The 23,331-nt window shown below is 53.8% G+C and overlaps 1 protein-coding gene across 1 annotated transcript in view; it reads left to right on the forward strand.

The window, feature by feature from the left end:
• The window catches only part of LOC147094910 (BTB/POZ domain-containing protein 17-like), a 54,544-nt gene extending 35,213 nt beyond the window's left edge, over positions 1-19,331 (forward strand). The window contains exon 3 of the mRNA XM_085974531.1: positions 16,946-19,331. Coding sequence (XP_085830657.1) covers positions 16,946-18,259 — 1,314 coding nt within the window. The 3' untranslated portion in view covers positions 18,260-19,331. The remainder of the gene's footprint in view (positions 1-16,945) is intronic.
• Positions 19,332-23,331: the final 4,000 nt, after the last annotated feature.

The raw sequence follows: 23,331 nt of genomic DNA on the forward strand, positions 1-23,331 counted from the left end.
CCGTCAGGAGCGGCGGCTCTCCTTCGGGAGCCGCTGCTCAGGAATCCGCACCTCCACGAACACGGGTTCGGGCGGCTGGCGGAGGGTAGGGCTGTGGCTGGCAAGGTGACCAGAGTCGGGGACCTGCTCGATGGCGGAGGAGCGGGCTGGATGGCGCCGGAGGAGCTGGCGCGGCGCCTGTCCTGGGCCAACGTCCAGCTCGCGGTCGAAACCATCGAATCGGTAAAAGCGGCACTGGGCCCCGACTCCACTAGGTGTATCGAGGCGGCTCAAGCACGTGGGGCGATCCCGTCCGAGCTTACCCCCGTTCGGACGGAATTCCTCATCGGCGCCCGGCCCCGAAACTCCCCTCGGGAACCGGCGCCTCACAACTTGAGCCGTCTCGAGGAAATACCCTCCGTGCCTTTTCATTCCGCGCAGAGGGGTTTCCTGTACGGGCTGCTCCTGCACACTCTCCACTTTGCCATCTTCGTCTACCGTCCGGACACGCCTTGGCGTGGCGTTTTGCCGACCGGCGGTAGCGGAGGTCCCCAATGGAGGGCTCTCTATGCGGGAGTCCTCCCTTGTTCCATCGGGGACTTGGCCTGGAGGGTGTTGCACGGAGCGGTCCCGTGCAATAAGGTTTTAAGTAGGTTCACGGACTCCCAGGCCGCCTGCATTTTTTGCGGCCTGGAGGAGTCCGTGTTTCACGTTTATATGGATTGTGAGAGGTTGCAGCCCCTCTTTCACTACTTGAAGGGGCTGCTCCTCGATTTTTGGTTGCACTTCAGTCCCACGCTCTTGATCTACGGTCACCCGGTGCGGAGGGGAGCGGACAGGTTGGAGGACCTCCTTGTGGGCCTGCTCCTGGGCCTGGCTAAAAGAGCCATCAATTGGTCCAGGCAGCGGGCGGTCGAGGGGGTCGTCCAGCCGGATTGCCTGCATCTCTTCCGCGGCCATGTTCGCGCCCGGGTGGCCCTGGAGATGGAGCACGCGGTGTCCGCCGGTGCGCTTGAGTATTTCCGCGACCGGTGGGCGCCGCGGGGACTGGAGTGCATCATCAACACGGAAAACCAAATTTTAATTTGATTTGTTAAGCTTTAGTTGAACTTTTGTTTATTTACAGTCGAATTGGTTTTTTTTTGGGTCCAAATAAAAGAGTACCCTCTGTTCAGTAAATACCTGTTATTATTGTTCTCCTGCAGTCCGTGTGTTATTGATACTCGGACACTACACTGGCGACGAGCAGGTTCGAACTCACCAGCAGTACTGCATCACCTCACGGGGATCTTTCCCTGCTCTTGGAGGTCGAAGTCAGAGCAACAGGCGTCGTCCGCGGGCAACTGCCCAAGGATCCATCGGAGTTCGGAGAGTTGCAGGAGAGGCTGTGGAGAGCTGGGCTTGGCTCTCCAGTCAAGGTGTTCCAGCAAATCGTGCTGGTAGCAGGTAGTGCGCTGACTCTTCCGGACTGCGGCGGGCTCGAGCTCGATCGAGCGGCTCTGCAAAGGGGCCGTGCAGCATCGTCGGGAGGAAAAGAGAGAGAGAGAGGGTGGAGCGCACAGGGCGCGGTCGGTGCTCAAGAACCGGGCAGCGTAGCGAAAATAAATGAGGGGAAGGAAAAGTGAGACGCGCCAAAGCCGCGGGTCGCCGCCATTACCCTGTAGAACACTAGGAGCAGCGTGGCAGCAAGGGGAAGAAGGAAAAGCGTGGGAGGTGCCATTTTATTCCATTGGGGAAGAAGGAAAAGCGCGGGAGGCGCCATTTTAATCCATTGGGGAAAAAGAAAAAGCGCGGGAGGCGCCATTTTAAATCACCCAAGATGCCGAAGAGTGGCAGTATCACTGCTTTCGACAACGAGGTAGAAGACTGGACCACGTATGTGGAAAGAATTGAAGTGTACTGCAAGGCAAATGAGGTGGCCGATGGAAAGAAGGCGGCAGTATTCTTAAATTTGATGGGCGCGAGAACGTTAGGCCTATTGCGGAATTTAATTACCCCAGCTAAACCAATGGAGAAAAGTTTTGAGGAAATTGTCAATATCTTACAGGAACATCTAAACCCTACACCGCTGCTGATAGCAGAAAGATTCAAGTTCCATAAAAGAAACCAGCACAAAGATGAGAGAAATGCTGACTATCTTACGGAACTACGCAAGTTATCGAAGCACTGCCAGTTCGGAGCAGGACTGGCAGACACCTTAAGGGATAAGTTTCTCTGCGGGCTCCAGAGTGAAGGAACCCAGAAACGACTACTTTCAGAAAAGGACCTGACGCTAGAACAGGCTTTCAGCGTGGCAGTATCCTACGAACCAGCAGCACGGGGAGCTGCGGAAATACAACAGAAACCACAAGAATACAGCGCTAACGAAATGGCGTATGGAGCAGAAAAGTGCTATCGCTGCGGCAGAACAACCCATGATCAGAAGGACTGCTGGTTTAAGGACAAAGTATGCAGGCAATGTGGGAAAATGGAACACATAGCAAGAGTCTGCAGGTCGGGAAAGAAAACCAACACTACAAGAACTACTAAGGAGAAGTACAAGAAAGTAAAGAAATTGACAGACAGTAGGTCGGAAGATCAGGAGAGTGATAATGACTCCGGGAGCAGGAGACTAAGTTGTCTAAAGTTACACAATGTGATGAGTGTAAGCGTGCCTTTCAGAAATGTAAATGCCGAATCACTTCAAAAGAAGTATTGGCCCACTACAATCCAATACTACCGATTCGGTTGGCATGTGATGCGTCTCCCTACGGCATTGGAGCGGTGCTGTCACACAAATTCCTTGACGGTTCAGAGAGGCCAATAGCCTTTGCGTTGCGCTCGTTAACCTCAGCGAGCGTAACTACGCCCAGATTGACAGGGAGGCCCTCAGCCTGGTGTGGGGGGTGAAGAAGTTCAATCACTATCTGCATGGGCAGAAATTCACCCTACCGACTGACCATCAGCCCCTGGTCTCCATTTTTAACCCAAAGAAGAGCGTTCCAGTGATGACGGCGCAACAGCTGCAAAGATGGTCACTTTTTCTAAGGGCACATCAGTACAACATAGAGTACAAGGGTACGAAACAGCATGGAAACGCTGATGGGCTGTCGCGTCTACCGTTGCCTACGGTGGAGGAAGCACCTGCAGTGGACCCTGTTGAGATATTCCATTCGACCATAGTCGAATGTCTACCTGTTACAAACTCAAGTATAGAGAAGGAAACCCGAAATGACCCGACACACTCTCGGGTGTATGATTTGACGGTGAAGGTATGGCCAGCACATGGTGACTCAATGTTGCCAGCATTCTCGCCAAGGAGAGAACAGCTGTCAGTGTGCCGGGGGACCTTGATGTGTGGATCCCGAGTGGTAATTCCGCCCAAGTTGAGAGATAGAGTGCTCAATGAGCTTCATGAGGGTCATCTGGGAGGGGTAAAAATGAAGAGCCTAGCCAGGGCATTTGTGTGGTGGCCGGGAATCGATAAAGAAATCGAGGATATGACCAAGAGATGCACAGGATGCCAGAAGGTCCAAAACGCTCCACCACAGGCCCCGCTACATCCATGGGAGTGGCCCTCATCTCCATGGCAACAGGTACACATTGATTTTGCTGGTCCATTTATGGACTCCATGTTCCTAATCGCCGTGGATGCCCATTCAAAATGGCCAGAGGTCATCAAAATGTCCTCCACCACCACGGAGAAAACTATTGCAGTCCTACGGACCATCTTCGCCAGGAATGGCTTGCCAGAACAGATTTGTTCCGACAATGGGCCACAGTTTGTGTCCGAGGATTTCCGGAGGTTTCTGAGGAATAATGGGTGAAACATTACACATCTGCCCCATATCATCCAGCCACAAATGGATTGGCTGAGAGGTTTGTTCAGACCTTTAAAAAGGCAATAAACGCGATGTGTAACGACGACATACCACTGCAACACAAGGTGGATAATTTCTTGTTTGCTTACCGGAATGCGACACATGCAGTCACGAACCAAGCTCCAGCCATAATGTTCTTCAACCGAAGGCTAAGATGTCGCCTGGATTTGCTCAAACCAAACATAAGACGAGATGTTGAGGATAAGCAAGTCCAGTACATCAATGAGAAGCCAACCAGGAGCTTCAAGATAGGGCAACCAGTCTTGGTCCACGACTACCGAACAGAAAAATGGCAGCCAGGAACGATATGCACACAGCAGGGACCACTAATGTACACACTGGACGTTGGAGAGAGCATCCTGAGATGCCATGCTGACCAGATTCTAGAGTCACAGGAATAAGCCAAACCCATACCACGAGCATGTGCACCTGGTAATGAACCCGAAGTACAGATTGCGTCTACCTTAGAATCAGTGGTATTGGAAGCTGACGAACCAACCAATGACAATGAGCCAGAATCGACTCCACCGCAAGAACAGGATACTCGAGAAAGGCGCTATCCAGTCAGGATCAGGAAGCCTCCTCAAAGACTGAACTTATAAATGAATATTTCAGTTGATGTATATAGTACAGAGAAAATTGTAATTGTAATTAGTTATTATTTAGTTGTTAAATGAATGTTATGTACTGTTTATCTAAAAGGGGAGGAATTGTTGTGTATGTACCTTTAAGAGAGAACTGATTTTATACTGCAGTACCGGCAGTGACCACACCTGTATATAAAGCCATAGCAGGCTTCTGCACTTCAGTCTTAAGTTACCCTCTGTTCAGCTGCAAGCACGAGCAGAGGGAGCAGCCAGACTTTGGAGAGTGGATTAAAGTGGTGGTCCCCTGACCAGGAAGAGGAGGAGAACGTTGGACCACCACCACCAACTCCACCATCATTACATCAACTGAGGTGCCTGGAGAGAGAGGACAGAGGAGGAGAAGGAGAAAGAGAAAGGAGGCCTACATCAACATCAACCAGGGGAGAGGCCTTTCTATCACTGCCTCCCCAAATTGGCCTCCACTTCAGGAGAGGGAGAGAGGGGAGAGAAACCAACTGCTTGAAAGGAGGGAAGAAAACTTCATCCGGAACATCTACAGGTGGGTGTTATTTGGGGCACTCTCCCAAGACTTTGTATTTTAGGTGGGGGGAGAAAAGAAGAAGCAAGGCCGGATCATCAAGGGGTGTAGTGTGTGTGTGTGCTCTTGTTAAAAGCTAGGCCACACACACCACTAATTAGCATCCCTTCTATTGCCTGCCCTGGGAGAGCTTGGAGCTGCCCAAGGTGAAGTCTTTAATTTAATTTAATTACATCGTTAAGACCTGTTGCAGGACTAAGCCTGGGCTTCTCCAGCTTTTCCAGGTGAAGACGTCTTCTCCCCCTGCCAGAAGACCACCATCACCAAAGACTTTTTCCATCGGAGAGTGCAACCCTGCCTACACCCACCCACCATCCTGAGTGGCAACACTGCCCTTTGCGGCCTCCCTCCTTCCCACCCCCCCCCACCTCTCTCTCTCTCTTTGTCTCTCTCTGCCTGTCTTTCTAAGGCACCTTAGTTTCATCTATTTTATTAATTGCCAATTGAGCAGAGGGGAGAGGCCACTCTCCCAATTTAAATCAATAAGGAGAGAGGTGTGTCCTCATTTTAATCAGCTCCCTCTGCTCAATAGAGGACAAAAAAATATATATATATATACACCGAGGCCATTAACACCTTCAGGCCTGTGACTTGGGGTGAGTGTAGCCCTTAAAAAAAAGCACCCCAGAATGGCGACTGCATCTTCGCCGGTGGCGGGGCCAGCCGGGACCTATGCGAGAGTGGTAGCCACAGCCACAGCTGCTCCCGCTGTTCCTGCTGCCCCGTCACCTTTTCGATTAATAACGAAAAAGCTTGGGGTGAAGAGCTACACTCACCCCACTATGACCATCGAGGCCTGCGTCAAGGCCATGGCTGGGGTTGTCGGCCCCTCAGCCATCGTCGCGGCCTCGAAAATGTATGGGAAGGCTGTGTTCTTCCTGGGGTCGGAGCGGGCGGTGTCCCTGGCTGTCGCCAAGGGGCTCACCGTGGGCGGGACCTTCCTGCCGGTGGATCCTCTCGAGGCCACCGCGCAGAGGATCATTATTTCCAACGTCCCGCCCTATGTTCCTGGTGAGCTCCTCCTTCCCCATTTGCGACAACTTGGGGAGGTGAGGTCGGGGATCACGCCCATCCCGCTCGGCTTCCGGGAGGCCAGCCTTCGCCACGTCTTCTCCTTCCGGCGCCAGCTGTTTATCCAGCTGGCGCGGGAGGAGGACACTGAAGGGGCGTTCGTCGTCCTCCACGAGGGGACCGCCTACCGCGCCTTTTGGACGTCGGACGGTGTGAGGTGCCATGCCTGCAGGGAGGTGGGGCACATCAGGAGGAACTGCCCTGCCTCCAAGGCCACCGGATCATCTCGTGCGGCCGAGGCTGGCGCCGCTGCCGCCGCCCTTCCCCCCGGATCTGCCCGCGCGTCAAGTACGTCTGATGCGCGGTTGACGTCGGGGGCCGATGCCACCAAGGCCTCCGGGGGGGAGGGAGCGTGTCCGGCCGGAAAGAAGGCGCGGGGAAAAAAGAAGCACCTTGGGGCAGGCCCCCCCGTGGATGGTGAGCCCTTGCCCCTTGAGCCCCTTACACCCGTGCTCCTCGCGGAGTTGATCAGGGCAGATGTGAGCGGGAGGGGCCCCGTGCCCGAGCCTGTGGCCGCAACCGCCGCAGCGGTAATGCCAATACCTGCGGCCGGGCTCGGGCCCGAGGAACCCGACAAACCTGCTCCGCCGGAGGGAGTCGAGGAGGAGGCCTTTGCAGACATGGAGGTCTCCCTCGCTCCCTCCGTGCTAAAAAGAAGGCGCGACCCCCTGGATGAGGAGGAGGACCGGGAGGAGGAAGGTCCCTCCGAGCAGGGGGAGTCGTCGCCCGCCGCGGGTACTGCGCCCCCCCGCCCCCCCAGCGCTGTCGTCATCACCAGCGATCGGCAGGGGTTGCCTGTCCCTCGGGAGGCTGAGGCAGATGTGTCTGTCCAGCACGTGCCTCCCGGGGATGGGGATGAGACCCTGCCCGTGGGGGGGGTTGCAGAACAACCCGCGGCAGTAATTGAAGTTGACCGTTTATCGGTGTCGTTACCACTCGCCGGGTCGGGCAGCCTGGGGGCTGGGTCGGGCGAGCTCGAGGACAATGAGCTCGCCCAATGCGACCCGGACGTCTCCCAGGGGATGCTCGTCCTGGTAGAGCTTTTAATTCAAAACCCCCCGTCCGCTGGGTCGGAGGTTGGTGGCGGGGAGGAGGATGGCCCCCTGGCTGCGTCTCTGGTGCCGGACGTACTGGAGGAGCTGGAAATTGTTCTCTCCCCGGTTTCTCCGGTCGTTCCGGCGTCTGAGGCGGAGGGGAGCTCTGAACCGCCGCCGTCTTCTGGCCCGGCACCCCTAGAGGAGCCCAGGGAGAAATCCTCTGCCGCCGATCCTGGGGGTGGGATCCGGGCGGAGGCGGGGCTGGCTGGCGCGGCCGAGTCGTTCGCTTCGCACTGCGCGGCGGACGGGTCGGCCGCTGGTGACGACCCCCTGGAGGAGGATGGGGACTCGGTGATGGGCACGGAGGACGATTCGGACTCCAGCGCCGATGTGGCGATGGATGACCTCGTGCCCCTTGCCGAGTCTCCCCTCATTTCCGTAAGGGAACTCCGGGATTTTATGGCCACGTGCCTGGGTCAGCGCAATAAGGTCCGGCTGGCCCTCGACAGGTGGTCGGAGCTGGCGCTGCTCATCGATTCCGTCCGCGCCGCCGTTAAGATCTTGGGCGCGGACGAGGGTGTGAACCCGCTCGAGCTGCGTCGGCTCACAACGTTTCTCACTGGGCTGCTGAGGAAGTGGCGGCGGACCAGCGGCTGCGCTTCCTCGCCCCGTTAGGTGTAGGTAGAGGTTGCACTATGCTTCTGACATGAAGATAACCATAGCCAGCCTCAACATCAATGGCAGCAGGGAGGCGCGCCGCAGATTCAATAACTTCTCGGTCCTTCGGGACGGGAAGTATGCGGTGTGCTTCCTGCAAGAAACCCACACCGTTCCGGGAGACGAAGCCACGTGGCTCCTGGAGTGGCAAGGAGGGGTCAGCATGAGTCACCTCTCCAACAATTCCAGCGGGGTGGCTATCTTGCTGGCCCCGCATTTTCAGCCGGAGATCTTGGGGGTCAAGGAGCACGTGCCGGGCCGCTTGCTCCATGTCACTGTTCGCCTGGGGGGCGTGCCGCTCCATCTAGTGAACGTGTACGCCCCTCAGACCAGTGCGCAGCAAGTGCGCTTCTTCGAAGAAGTGTCCGCTTTCTTGGGCTCCATCGACGTGGGCGAGTGCGTCATCCTCGGGGGGGATTTTAACTGCACCCTCGAGGCGAGGGACCGTTCGGGTCCCCCGCGAAGCCCGGCGGCGATGGAGAAGTTGAGGGACCTGGTTGGGTCCTTCGACTTGGTGGACGTCTGGCGAAATCTCCACCCCGACTCCAGCGCCTTCACTAGCGTGAGGTCTGGGGGAGGAAGGTCCAGAATCGACCGCCTCTACATTTCCCGGGCGTTCGTCTCCTGCGTTCCGGCAGCTTCCATGCGGCCGGTGCCGTGCACGGACCACCACCTGGTGTGGGCGGAGCTCGCTCCGCTGCGCGCGCGGGGGGGGTCCGTGTACTGGCATTTTAACAACCTGCTGCTGGAGGACGCACGGTTCCGGGATTCGTTTCGTCGATTCTGGGCCGACTGGAGAAGGAAGCAGGGGGGCTTCCCCTCCTTGAGGCTATGGTGGGATGTGGGCAAGGCTCACATCCGTCTCTTCTGTCAGGAGTACGCGAAGGGGTCGACCAAGAGGCGGGAGGCCCGGGTCGGGCGGTTGGAGAAGGAGGTGCTCGACCTGGAGTCCCGTCTCGGTCAGGTCGTCGAGGACCCGGCCCTGCGGAAGGTGTACGAAGAGAAGAAGGGCGCGCTGAAGGACCTGCAGCTCGTCGGGTCCCGAGGCGCGTACGTGAGGTCGCGGATCCAGCTCCTCCGGGACCTGGACCGCGGCTCCCCCTTCTTCTACTCGCTGGAAAAAAGACGGGGGGTCCGTAAGCAGCTCTTGGGGCTGCTGGCCGACGACGGATCTCTGGTCTCGGATCCGGAGGGAATCAGCGCGGAGACCCGCGCCTATTACGGGGCTCTGTTCTCTCCGGATCCGTCCAGCGAGGATGCGCGCAGAGTTTTGTGGGAGGACCTGACTAAGGTTGGCCCGGAGGGCGCCGAAAAATTGGACGCTCCGCTAAGTCTGGCGGAGCTGACCGGCGCCCTCCGCCAGCTCTCTAGGGGAAAGTCCCCGGGGCTGGACGGGCTGACCGTGGAGTTCCACAGGGCGTTCTGGGACGTCTTGGGGGGCGACTACGCGCGGGTCCTGGGGGAAAGTCTGGCGACCGGGGAGATGCCCCTCTCTTGGCGCAGGGCGGTCATTGTCCTGCTGCCTAAGAAGGGCGATCTCCGCCTCCTTAAGAACTGGCGCCCGGTCTCCCTCCTCAGCACGGACTATAAAATCTTTGCCAGGGCCATGTCTGCTCGCCTTGGCACCGTGCTGGCCCACATGATCCACCCCGACCAGTCCTACACGGTCCCGGGCCGGAGCATCCACGATAACATCCATCTGGTCCGGGACCTGGTCCACCACTCCCAGAGGGCTGGTCTGTCGGTCGCCTTCCTTTCCCTGGATCAGGAGAAGGCGTTCGACAGGGTGGATCACGAGTATCTCTTCGGGACTCTGCGCGCATTCGGGTTCGGGACGCATTTCGTCGCCCGGATCCGACTTCTGTACGCCGCCGCGGAGTGTCTGATTAAAGTTAACGGGTCCTTGACGGCGCCCCTTCGCTTCGGGAGGGGGGTGCGTCAGGGATGCCCCATGTCCGGTCAGTTATATGCCATTTGCGTGGAGCCTTTCCTGCGCCTCTTGCGGAAGAGGTTGACGGGACTGGCTCTGCAAGGGCCGGGCGTGGAGGTGGTCCTCTCGGCTTACGCCGATGACGTGCTCCTCACGGTCACGGATCCCGCTGACTTGCGGAGGATGCGGGAATGCCAGCAGATTTACTCGGACGCATCCTCCGCCAAGATCAACTGGGAGAAATGTTCCGGACTCCTGGTGGGTCAGTGGCGGGTGGACTCCCTGCCGGAGGAGTTCAGGCCTTTCGCCTGGAGCACCACGCACCTCCTCTATTTGGGAGTCTACCTTAGCCCTGCCGAGGACGCTTGGCCGGCGAACTGGTAAGAGCTGGAGGCCAAAGTCACCGCTCGCCTAGGACGCTGGACAGGACTGCTCCGAGTGTTGTCCTACAGGGGTCGAGCGCTGGTCATAAACCAGCTGGTGGCCGCCATGTTGTGGTACCGGTTGGTCACTTTGATCCCTCCCCCTGCGTTTGTCGCCAAGATTCAGAAGAAGCTCATCGACTTCTTCTGGGACAAAAGGAAGCACTGGGTCTCTGCCGCGGTTCTGTGTCTCCCGCTTAGGGAGGGCGGTCAGGCGCTGGTGTGCCTTCGCACCCAGGCTGCGACTTTCCATCTTCAGACGCTGCAGAGATACCTGTACGTCGAGAATCCTCCGAGATGGTGTGCGCTGGCGACGTTTTTCTTCCGCCAGCTGCATGGCCTCAATTACGACACGCAGCTCCTGTTTGCGAAAGTGGGCAGCAGGCGTGCCGGCCTGCGGGAGCTGCCTGTCTTCTACCAGGAACTACTATGGGTTTGGAACTACGTCGCTTCCAGGCGGAGCTCTCCCCCGTCAGGAGCGGCGGCTCTCCTTCGGGAGCCGCTGCTCAGGAATCCGCACCTCCACGAACACGGGTTCGGGCGGCTGGCGGAGGGTAGGGCTGTGGCTGGCAAGGTGACTAGAGTCGGGGACCTGCTCGATGGCGGAGGAGCGGGCTGGATGGCGCCGGAGGAGCTGGCGCGGCGCCTGTCCTGGGCCAACGTCCAGCTCGCGGTCGAAACCATCGAATCGGTAAAAGCGGCACTGGGCCCCGACTCCACTAGGTGTATCGAGGCGGCTCAAGCACGTGGGGCGATCCCGTCCGAGCTTACCCCCGTTCGGACGGAATTCCTCATCGGCGCCCGGCCCCGAAACTCCCCTCGGGAACCGGCGCCTCACAACTTGAGCCGTCTCGAGGAAATACCCTCCGTGCCTTTTCATTCCGCGCGGAGGGGTTTCCTGTACGGGCTGCTCCTGCACACTCTCCACTTTGCCATCTTCGTCTACCGTCCGGACACGCCTTGGCGTGGCGTTTTGCCGACCGGCGGTAGCGGAGGTCCCCAATGGAGGGCTCTCTATGCGGGAGTCCTCCCTTGTTCCATCGGGGACTTGGCCTGGAGGGTGTTGCATGGAGCGGTCCCGTGCAATAAGGTTTTAAGTAGGTTCACGGACTCCCAGGCCGCCTGCATTTTTTGCGGCCTGGAGGAGTCCGTGTTTCACGTTTATATGGATTGTGAGAGGTTGCAGCCCCTCTTTCACTACTTGAAGGGGCTGCTCCTCGATTTTTGGTTGCACTTCAGTCCCACGCTCTTGATCTACGGTCACCCGGTGCGGAGGGGAGCGGACAGGTTGGAGGACCTCCTTGTGGGCCTGCTCCTGGGCCTGGCTAAAAGAGCCATCAATTGGTCCAGGCAGCGGGCGGTCGAGGGGGTCGTCCAGCCGGATTGCCTGCATCTCTTCCGCGGCCATGTTCGCGCCCGGGTGGCCCTGGAGATGGAGCACGCGGTGTCCGCCGGTGCGCTTGAGTATTTCCGCGACCGGTGGGCGCCGCGGGGACTGGAGTGCATCATCAACACGGAAAACCAAATTTTAATTTGATTTGTTAAGCTTTAGTTGAACTTTTGTTTATTTACAGTCGAATTGGTTTTTTTTGGGTCCAAATAAAAGAGTACCCCCTGTTCAGTAAATACCTGTTATTATTGTTCTCCTGCAGTCCGTGTATTATTGATACTCGGACACTACAGTCGTCCCATCCTCTGTCGTCGAATTACAGCATGCAGACGACGCTTGCGTCTGCGTTCACTCTGAGGTCGAACTCCAAACCATTGTCAACACCTTCACCGAAGCGTACGAGAGCATGGGCCTTACACTAAACATCCGTAAGACAAAGGTCCTCTCCCAACCTGCCCCCGCCACACGGTACTGCCCCCCGATTATCAAAATCCACGACAAAGCCTTGGACAATGTGGACCACTTTCCATACCTCAGGAGCCTACTGTCAACAAGGGCAGATGTCGACGACGAAGTCCAACACCACCTTCAGTGTGCCAGTGCAGCCTTCGGTCGCCTGAGGAAGAGAGTGTTTGAAGACCAGGACCCCAAACCCAGCACCAAGCTTATGGTCTACAGAGCAGTAGTGATACCTGCCCTCCTCGGTTCCGAGTGACTGCGTAGGAAGAAGACGAGTCCGTGTGGTGAAGCTGCTCCCACAGTGCTGTTAGGGAGGGAGTTCCAGGATTTTGACCCATCGACGATGAAGGAACGGCCGATATATTTCCAAGTCAGGATGTGACTTGGAGGAGGAACTTGGAGGTGGTGGTGTTTCCATGCGCCTGCTGCCCTTGTCCTTCTAGGTGGAAGAGGACGCGGGTTTGGGAGGTGCTGCTGAAGACGCCTTGGCGAGTTGCTGCAGTGCATCTTGTAGATGGTACACACTGCAGCCACGGTACGCCGGTGGTGGAGGGAGTGAATGTTTAAGGTGGTGGATGGGGTGCCGATCAAGCGGGCTGCTTTGTCCTGGATGGTGTCGAGCTTCTTGAGTATTGTTGGAGCTGCCCTCATTTTCTGAGAGAGGGAGACAGAGAAAAACAGAGAGAGAAACAGAAAGGCAGAGAGTGAGGGGGAGAGAGACAGAGAATGGGATTGAGAGAGACAGACAAGACTTAGAAACATAGAAACATAGAAAAATAGGAGCAGGAGTTGGCCATTGGGCCCTTCGAGTCTGCTTCACCATTCAATATGATCATGGCTGATCCTCTATCTCAATACCAAATTCCCGCTCTCTCCCCATACCCCTTGATGCCTTTTGTGTCTAGAAATCTATCTATCTCCTTCTTAAATATATCCAATGACTTGGCCTCCACGGCCTTCTGTGGTAAAGAATTCCACAGGTTCACCACCCTCAGTGAAGAAATTTCTCCTCATCTCAGTCCTAAATGTCCTACCCCGTATCCTGAGACTGTGACCCATTGTTCTAGACCCCCCCAGCCAGGGGGGGCATCCTCCCTGCATCCAGTCTGTCTAGCCCTGTCTGAATTTTATATGTTTCAATGAGATCCCCTCTCATTCTTCTAAACTCTAGTGAATACAGGCCTAGTCGACCCAATCTCTCCTCATACGACAGTCCTGCCATCCCAGGAATCAGTCTGGTGAACCTTCGCTGCACTCCCTCTATGGCAAGTATATCCTTTCTTAGGTAAGGAGATCAAAACTGCACACAGTACTCCAGGTGTGGTCTCACCAAGCATCACTTGCATTTATATAGCGCCTTTCACGACCACCGGACGTCCCAAAGCGCTTTACAGCCAATGAAGTACTTTTGAAGTGTAGTCACTGTTGTAAAGTAGGAACATACAAACAGACGAATTAGGAGCAGGAGTCGGCCACTCAGCCCTTTGAGTCTGCTCCACCATTCAGTAAGATCACGGCTGATCCGATTACCCCACATTCCCGTCTACCCCCGATAACTTTTCACCCCCTTGCTTACCAAGAATCTATCTACCTCTGTCTTAAAAATATTCAAAGTCTCTGCTTCCACCGCCCTCTGAGGAAGAGAGTTCCAAAGACTCACGACCCTCTGAGAAAAAATTTCTCCTCATCTCTGTCTTAAATGGGCGACCCCTTATTTTTAAACAGTGACCCCTAGTTCTAGATTCTCCCACAAGAGGAAACATCCTCTCCACATCCACCCTGTCCAGACCCCTCAGGATCTTATATGTTTCAATCAAGTCACCTCTTACTCTTCTAAACTCCAGCGGATACAAGCCTAGCCTGTCCAACCTTTCCTCATAAAACAACCCACCCATTCCAGGTATTAGTCTAGTAAACCTTCTCTGAACTGCTTCCAACGCATTTACATCCTTCCTTACATAAGGAGACCAATACTGTACACAGTACCCCAGATGTGGTCTCACCAATGCCCTGTATAACTGAAGCTTTTTTGTGCTGTATCTGTATAGTAACCTTTTGCGATTCATGCACTAGGACACCCAGATCCCTCTGCATCTCAGAGCTCTGCAATCTCTCACCATTTAGATAATATGCTTAGATAGGAACAGTGAAAATGAGGGAGAGACCGCGAAAGAGAGGGGAGAGACAGAGACAGAGAAAGAGCTGGCGTTAACTGCATGGTTTGCCCTTCACCGCCAGGTCATGGATGCCGCGGGGCCCTTGGAGCCGGTGGATAACCAGACCAAGTTGATCGGGATCCTCTCCGCTCTGTCGGAAGGGCAGTACTGAGGGAGCGACGCACAGTCGGAGATGCAGTACTGATGGAGCGCCACACTGTCGGAGGGGCAGTACTGAGGGGGTGCTGCACTGTCGGAGGGGCAGTACTGAGGGGGTGCTGCACTGTCGGAGGGGCAGTACTGAGGAAGCGCTGCACTGTCGGAGGGGCAGTACTGAGGGAGCGCTGAGGAGGGAGAGACAGCAGGACAGGTAGATAAGCTGGTTAAAAAGGCATATGGGATACTTGCCTTCATTAGCCGAGGCATAGAATATAAGAGCAGGGAGGTTATGATGGAACTGTACAAAACACTAGTTAGGCCACAGCTGGAATACTGTGTGCAGTTCTGGTCGCCACACTATAGGAAGGATGTGATTGCATTGGAGAGGGTGCAGAGGAGATTCACCAGGATGTTACCTGGGCTGGAGCACTTCAGCTATGAAGAGAGACTGGACAGGCTGGGGTTGTTTTCCTTAGAGCAGAGAAGGCGGAGGGGGGACCTGATTGAGGTGTACAAAATTATGAGGGGCATAGATAGGGTAGATAGAAAGGAACTTTTCCCCTTAGTAGAGGGGTCAATAACATAGAAACATAGAAGATGGGAGCAGGAGAAGGCCATTCGGCCCTTCGAGCCTGCTCCGCCATTCAATGAGATCATGGCGGATCATCCAAATTGAGTACACTGTCCCTGCCTTCTCCCCATATCCCTTGATCCCTTTAGCCTTAAGAAATATATCCAACTCTTTCTTGAATATATTTAATGAACTGGCCTCCACCGCCCTCTGTGGCAGAGAATTCCACAGGTTCACCACTCTCTGGGTGAAGAAATTCCTCCTCATTTCAGTCCTAAATGGCTTACCCCTTATCCTTAGACTGTGACCCCTGGTGCTGGACTCCCCGGCCATCAGTAACATCCTTCCTGCATCTAGTCTGTCCAGGCCTGACAGAATTTTATAGGTTTCGATGAGATCCCCTCTCAATCTTCTAAACTGCAGTGAGTATAAGCCCAATCGACACAATCTCTCCTCATACGTCATTCCTGCCATCCCAGGTATCAGCCTGGTGAATCTTCGCTGCACTCCCTCCATGGCAAGAACGTCCTTCCTCAGGTAAGGCGACCAAAACTGCACACAATACTCAAGGTGTGGTCTCACCAAGGCCCTGTACAACTGTAGCAAGACATCCTTGTTCCTGTACTCGAACCCTCTCGCTACAAAGGCCAACATACCATTTGCCTTCTTAACCGCCTGCTGCACCTGCATGCTTACCTTCAGTGACTGGTGCACAAGAACACCCAGGTCTCTTTGCACTTCCCCTTCCCCCAATCTATTGCCATTCAAATAATAATCTGCCTTCCTGTTTTTGCCACCAAAGTGGATAACCTCACATTTATCCACATGATTGGGCAGAAACATGGCAAATGCACTATCACCCAACCTGTCCAAATCGTACTAGAGTTTCACGACATCCTCCTCACAGCTTACCCTCCCACCCAGCTTTGTGTCATCTGCAAATAACCAGGGGGCATAGATTCAAGGTAAGGGGCAGGAGGTTTAGAGGGGATTTGAGGAAAAACGTTTTCATCCAGAGGGTGGTTGGAATCTGGAACTCACTGCCTGAAAGGGTGGTGGAGACAGGAACCCTCACAACATTCAAGAAGCATTTAGATGAGCACTTGAAACGCCTTAGCATACAAGGCTACGGACCAAGTGCTGGAAAATGGGATTAGAATAGACAGGGCTTGATGGCTGGCGTGGACACGATGGGCTGAAGGGCCTCTTTCTGTGCTGTATAACTCTATGGGCTAGAAATTCGGCAGTGGCGCCAAGTTCGCCAGGGCGCTGAAATTTGCGCCGCGTTCGGAGCAATTGCGAACGGCAGAAATTCAGTTTCAGCGCCCCTAGAGGGACACGGGGCAAGGTTCGAGGTGCTCCGCGTCCCTCTTAGGGTGCTGAAACTGAATATCGCAGTGCAACGTGCCACAGCGCCAGACGCTGCGGTACTGCAGGCCTCCCTCTCATTGTTAAGGGGGAGGGGCCTGGAACAGCGCGATCCCCGATCGCGAGTGCCGGCAAAACAGCCCGGCACCGAGGTGAAGTGCCGGGCTCTCGGGAAACAGCCGGCAATGCCGCGGTGGGGGGGGGAGAAGGGTAAGGAGGTCGGGGACGGAGGTGCTGGCAGGCGGCCGCTGAAAAAAGCGGCTGCCTCGCACCTCCACCGGCACAGCAAGGCCCCGCGAACCGGGCGCGGGTAGCGAACGGCGCTACAGCGGCGTTCGCTACCAAATATCGCGATCGGGGCGCTAATGGGGCACTGCGCACACCGATGACGTCATCCGTGGCGGCGCAGCGCATCAGGCTAACGCCACCATTAGCGCCCCCGCTGAGTATCATGGGAGGCGCGGCCAGGGGCGCTACAGCCACTGACTGCCTCTTTAGGCGTTAACAGGTGGCGCTACACACCCAATTTCTAGCCCTATGACTCTATGACTCTGTGACAGTGAAAGAGAGGGGAGAGACAGAGACAGAGAAAGAGCTGGCTGATCTGTACGTTAACTGCATCGTTTGCCCTTCACCGCCAGGTCATGGATGTCGCGGGGCCCTTGGAGCCTCTGGATCACCAGGCCAAGTTGATCGAGATCCTCTCCGCCCTGTTCAACAAGGAGGAGCTCAGTGACCTCCGACTGACCGTGAACAAGAAGCTAACGCTGAACGCCCACCGCTTCATCTTGGCCGCGCGCAGCGACGTCTTCAAGGCCCTGTTGGACACCGAGAGCTGGTCGGACGCCAGAGGCCGGGTTGTCCACCTCACCGAGGACGAGGGCTGCCTGGCCCACTTCCCCGAATTCCTGAGGTACCTCTACAGTGGCAGCGTCACCCTCAGCACCGGGAGCGCGCTGCCCCTTCACGTTCTGTCGGAAAAGTACAACGTCCGGGATCTGAGGGAAAGCTGCCAGCGGTTCATGTTGGCCAACGTGTCCGCCCGGGGCTCCTCCAACCATGCCATCACCTGGCACATGTACGCCAAGCTGGCAGGCCTTGCCCAACTGGAAGAGGAATGCCTGAGGTTTATAGGCTGGAACATTGGCACTGTGATCAAGTCCCCAGACTGGACGTTCATGGAAGCCCAGCAGCTCTCTGCTCTCCTCCAAAGCTCCAACACTGTGGTGGAAGATGAAGTGGTCCTTTTCCAAGCCCTGGCGAGCTGGCTCTCCCTGCATCCCACCCACGCTGAGGAAATGCTCGCCCACATTCGCTACCCCATGATGCCTCCCGAGAAGCTGTTTGACCTGCAAGGCCCCGGATGCCTGCCCGCGGCCATCTCTTCCTACCTGCTCCGTGAGAGCCTGCTGGCCTACCAGGCTCACCTTCTGCCCGCGGAGGCCATTGGCCGGCGCCACGACATCACCGCCATCCCTTTCACCATGAGGCTGTATACGTCAGGCAGTTTCAGCATGCCCTGGGACATCCCAGGTTACAAGGCGATGGCCAAAACTGCTCTTAATAAAACCCTATCCACCAAATTCTTCCACCTGACGACTGAATGGAACCTCACCTATTCCCCGAAAGGGCAACGGATTGTAACACAGCAGAATTACAACCAGTACTACGGTAGATATGATGAGGTTGTGCAAGAGGATGACTTCTCAACACTTTCTGTCCACTTGAAAGGCTGCGACACAGCTGACAAGAACCACTCTCACAAGCTGAGCGTTCTGCTCTACCGGTGTGTCAATGGTGAGTGGTTTGTGTCTGACGTGAAAACCCTCGAGGTCCCACACACGGGGAACGCCAAGATAGACGACCTGATCCCCCTGTCGGAGCGGGAACAGTACGTCAGCGACGACACCATGAAGCTGCATCTCGTGGGTCAGACCATCTCTGAGAAATGTTAGCGGGCGTGGCGAGGAGTGTTGTGGCCAATTCTTGGGCGCCACATTTTCAAAAGGATGAAGGGGACTTCAGTGATGTGGAGAGGCTGGAGAAGCAGGGTGTACGAACATACATACGAATACACGAATTAGGAGCAGGAGTCGGTCACTCGGCCCCTCGAGCCTGCTCCGCCATTCAATAAGATCACGGCTGATCTTATTACCCCACATTCCCTCCTACCCCCGATAAGCAAGGGGTGAAAGGTTATCAAGAATCTATCTAACTCTGCCTTAAAAATATTCAAAGACTCTGCTTCCACCGCCCTCTGAGGAAGAGAGTTCCAAAGACTCACGACCCTCTGAGAAGATTTCTCCTCATCTCTGTCTTAAATGGGCGGCCCCTTATTTTTAAACAGTGACCCCTAGTTCTAGATTCTCCCACAAGAGGAAACATCCTCTCCACATCCACCCTGTCCAGACCCCTCAGGATCTTATATGTTTCAATCAAGTCACCTCTTACTCTTCTAAACTCCAGCGGATACCAGCCCTGCCTGTCCAACCTTTCCTCATAAAACAACCGGCCCATTCCAGGTATTAGTCTAGTTGTGGCAGAGCCACTAAGAGACTCCAAACAACTGTACATAATTCCCTTTAACAATCTGTTAGCTACAGCCTGAATCTGTATCTTTGTATATACTGTTTGCATGTACAGAGCGCGGTCCCTTTAAGAGCGCAGGCAAATGCGATGACGTCATGCTGTTAGTCACGTGATCCCCAACCGCGGGAAAAATGTGATGATGCCATGACGCCGTCCTCGGGACCGCCCAGGCAGTCCTCGCGGAGCCTTCGAACTGTTTAAGACCTGTATCCGTAGTTCTCTTGCTGTTAAATCTCAGTTGTTTTACATTAAACATCTTTTGATTGATCGCCTGAGTTGACCTCAGTCTCTCGATAGGAATTAGACCATTCCTACACAGTAAACCACCTCTGAACTGCTTCCAACGCATTTACATCCTTCCTTAAATAAGGAGACCAATACTGTACACAGTGCTCCAGATGTGGTCTCACCAATGCCCTGTATAACTGAAGCATAACCTCCCTACTTTTGTATTCAATTCCCCTCGCAATAAATGATAACATTCGATTTGTTTTCCTAATTACTTGCTGTACCTGCGTACCAACCTTTTGCTCTCCTTGGAGCAGAGAAGGTTAAGGGGAGATTTGATGGAGGGGTTCAAGATCACGGAGGGTTTTGTTAGAGTGAATAAGGAGAAACAGAAAGTCCAGAGGACACAGATTTAAGATAATCGACAAGAGGGGGAGATGAGAACGAGTTGCTGCCTGAAAGGGCGGTGGAAGCAGATTCAATAGTAACTTTCAAAAGGGAATTGGCAAATAGTTGAAAAGTAAAAAATTGCAGAGCTATGGGGAAAGAACAGGGGAGCGTGTGTCTAATTGGAGAGCTCGGCCAAAGAGCCGGCACAGGCACGATGGGCTGAATGGTCTCCAGAGCTGTATCAGTCTATGGTTCTATGATTCTCTAAGTCTCTCCACATAACTGAAGTGCCTCACCCCTGGGACCATCGTAGTGTGGTGTCCAGAATTGAATACAATAAATGGTTTAAAAAAGCATAAGGGATCCTGGGCTTCATAAACAGAGGCACAGAGTACAAAAGTGTGGAAATTATGATGAACATTTATAAAACACCGATTCAGCCTCAACTTGAGTATTGTGTCCAATTCTGGGCACTGCATTTTAGGAAGGATGTGAAGGCCTTAGAGAGGGTGCAGAAAAGATTGACCAGAATGGTTCCAGGGCTGAGGGGCTTCAGTTACGTGGATAGACTGGAGAAGCTGGGGTTGTTCTCCTTGGAGCAGAGAAGGTTGAGAGGAGATTTGATAGAGGTGTTCAAATTCGTGAGGGGCCTGGACAGGTTAGATAGAGAGGAACTGGTCCCATTGGTGGAAGTGTCGAGAACCAGAGGACACAGGTTTAAGGGGATTGGCAGAAGACCCAAAGGTGACATGAGGAAAAACTTTTTTACACAGCGAGTGGCTAGGATCTGGAATTCACTGCCTGAGAGGGTGGTGGAGGCAGATTCAATCATGGCTTTCAAAAGGGAGTTGGATAAGTACCTGAAGGGAAAAGATTGGCAGGGCTACGGGGAAAGGGCGGGGGAGCGGGACTAGTTGAGGAGCTCTTGCAGAGAGCCAGCACGGGCTCGACGGGCCGAATGGCCTCCTTCTGTGCTGTAACCATTCTACGATTGGGGAATTTCTGCCGCCCTTGGGACATCACCGGCTATAAGGCGATAAACGAAACTGCTCTCAGTAGATCCCGATCTACCTGAAGACCGAATGCAATGTCACCTGATGGACCTTTGGACATGACCTGGGTTAGCCGCTGCCGAATAGAATTTGTTAAAACTGGCTGTTCGAGAGAGGCATGCTGGGAAGCTTGGCTAAACTCCAAAAGCGTTCTGCCGGCTGTCTGGAATGCTACGGATAAGGAGGCCTCGAGCGACAGTGGGGAAAGCAGTGTAAACACCAGGTGCTGCTGGGTAACATCTGTCTGTGTGACCATGGGAGAGAGAAACATTACTGAGAGGGATTACGATTGTCAGGAAAAATGGTCAAAGAGGCAGTCCACCAGACTGACCAGGGCTCCTTGCATGGGGCAGTTCAGGCTTGGGCTGATAAGTGGCAGGTAACATTCGCACCACACAAGTGCCAGGCAATGACTATCTCCAACAAGTGAGAGTCTAGCCACCTCCCCGTGACATTCAATGGCATTACTGTTATGTTCATTAATAACTAGTCATTTTTATTAAGAACAGCTAGCTTTTGCTAGACACTTTATTGAGCACATGTGGACTAGGTACAGTATCTGTAGAGGCCTCCATCTTGACTGCTGCCTTGTGGGTAGCCTAGTGCATCATGGGTAGCCCGCTCTTATATCGAGGTTAAACAAAATCAGTATCAATCAATATCAATCAATAACAACATAAACATCTTCAACAGTCAATACATTTTCAATGTAGTTTTCTTTGTACTCAAAGATTAAGTCTATCAGGCTTTTTTACTTCACGTGTGGATCATCTCAGCACAGGTAAGTCTGATGTGTTTTCATGAGAGCCTGTATGTGTATTTGTGTTAGATTGTTCTGGTGGTGACAAGATTCAGTTGCGGCATTGTCATCGATTTACTCTTCGATAGTCTCTTGTGTTTTTAGGAGGGAACGGCGGTTCCTCCTGAGAATCTGTCCTTCCTCAGTTCTAACAGTGTATGACCTTGGTCCTACTTCCTCAAGAACTGTAGCTTTCCTGTTCCATGCATCTGGATCCTCAATCCTGACAACATCATCCCTTGTCAATGGTTTCAGAGTTTTGGATGACTTGTCATAGTATGATTTCTGTTTCAGCTTTAACAGTTGAAGTCTCTGTCTCAGTTCCTTACTCTGCTTTTCTTTTGCACAGCAGGGTAGCGTGGTACGCAACTTGCGACCCATTAGGAGTTCAGCAGGTGAAGAACCAGAGTCTAAAGGTGAGGCTCGGTAGCTCAGCAGGGCGAGATAAGGATCAGACTTGCTTTCTGTCGCTTTCTTCAGTAGCTGCTTGAGAACTTGAACACCTTTCTCTGCCTTACCATTCGACTGAGCATACAAAGGACTGGATGTGATGTGTTGAAAGTCATAATGTGCTGCAAACTGTTGCCACTCCTTACAGTTGAAGCACGGACCATTGTCGCTAACGTCAATCCTGGGAATTCCATGTCTGGCGAAGATGGATTTCACATGCATTATGACACTGCTTGCTGTGGTGCTTGAGAGCAGCGCCATCTCAGGATAGTTAGAATAGTAGTCAATCACTATTAGATAGTCTTTACCATTTAAATGAAAAAGGTCCATACCAACCTTTTGCCATGGTGCTGTTGGTATGTCAGCTACTATCATTGGTTCCTTTGCTTGTTTGTTTTGGTGTTTCTGACATGTCTCACATTTGCCTATCATGTTCCCAATGTCCTTATTTATGCCAGGCCAATAAACAGTGTCTCTTGCTCTCCTTTTGCATTTTTCAGTTCCGAGGTGTCCCTCATGAATCCTTTTGAGCATGTCTTGACGTAGAGCCTGTGGAATGACTATTCTGTTCTGTTTTAGTAATAGTCCACTTGCAACACTCAATTCTGACCTTGTGTGAAAATATTTTGGACAGGAACCTTTTGGCCAACCATGATGAATGTTCTCTATTACGGTTTGTAATACTGTATCTTTCACTGTTTCTTCTGCTATTTGCTTTGATTGTGTCTGACACGGGCAGCGCAGCAGTGACCATACTCACATGAACATCCACGTCTTCTTCAGTAGAGCTCACATGACTCATTGTGGGTGCTCGGGATAGTGCATCTGCTAACACTATGTGTTTGCCTGGTGTGTAGATCAGTTCAAAGTCATATCTTTGCAGCTTCATCATGAGGCGTTGAATCCTTGGAGACATCTCATTCAGGTTCTTTTTTATGATGGCAACCAGTGGGCTGTGGTCTGTCTCAACTGTGAAGGTGGGAAGTCCATATATGTAGCCATGAAACTTTTCTAGTCCAACTACCAAGCCTAGACATTCCTTTTCAATCTGGGCGTATCGACACTCAGTATCAGTCATAGACCTGGAGGCATAGGCAACAGGCTTCCAATCTTCACCCTCTGCTTGTAGCAAGAGCGCACCTAGGCCACCTTTTGATGCATCCGTTGACACTTTGATTCTTTTTGTTGGGTCAAAGAAGGTGAGTACAGGTGTGGTTGTCAGCACTGTTTTGAGGTTTATCCACGCTTGTTCATGTCTTTCTGTCCATGCGAACTCATTTGTTTTATGTAGCAGGTCTCGCAGACAGGCTGTCTTGGCTGACAAGTTAGGAATGAACTTTCCAATGAAGTTTATCATCCCCATGATGCGTAGCACTCCTTTTTTGTCAGTGGGTCGGGGCATTTTGAGTATGGCGTTTACTTTTTCCATATCTGGCTCTATTCCTTTACCAGATAGATTATCTCCTAGGAAAGGGACTTCCTGGACGCCAAACTGACACTTGGCTTTGTTGAGCATCAG

The sequence above is a fragment of the Somniosus microcephalus genome, unplaced genomic scaffold (assembly GCF_052327205.1).
Source record: "Somniosus microcephalus isolate GS21.2 unplaced genomic scaffold, FLI_Smic_1.0 unresolved_chr1, whole genome shotgun sequence".
NCBI classification, from domain to species: domain Eukaryota; kingdom Metazoa; phylum Chordata; class Chondrichthyes; order Squaliformes; family Somniosidae; genus Somniosus; species Somniosus microcephalus.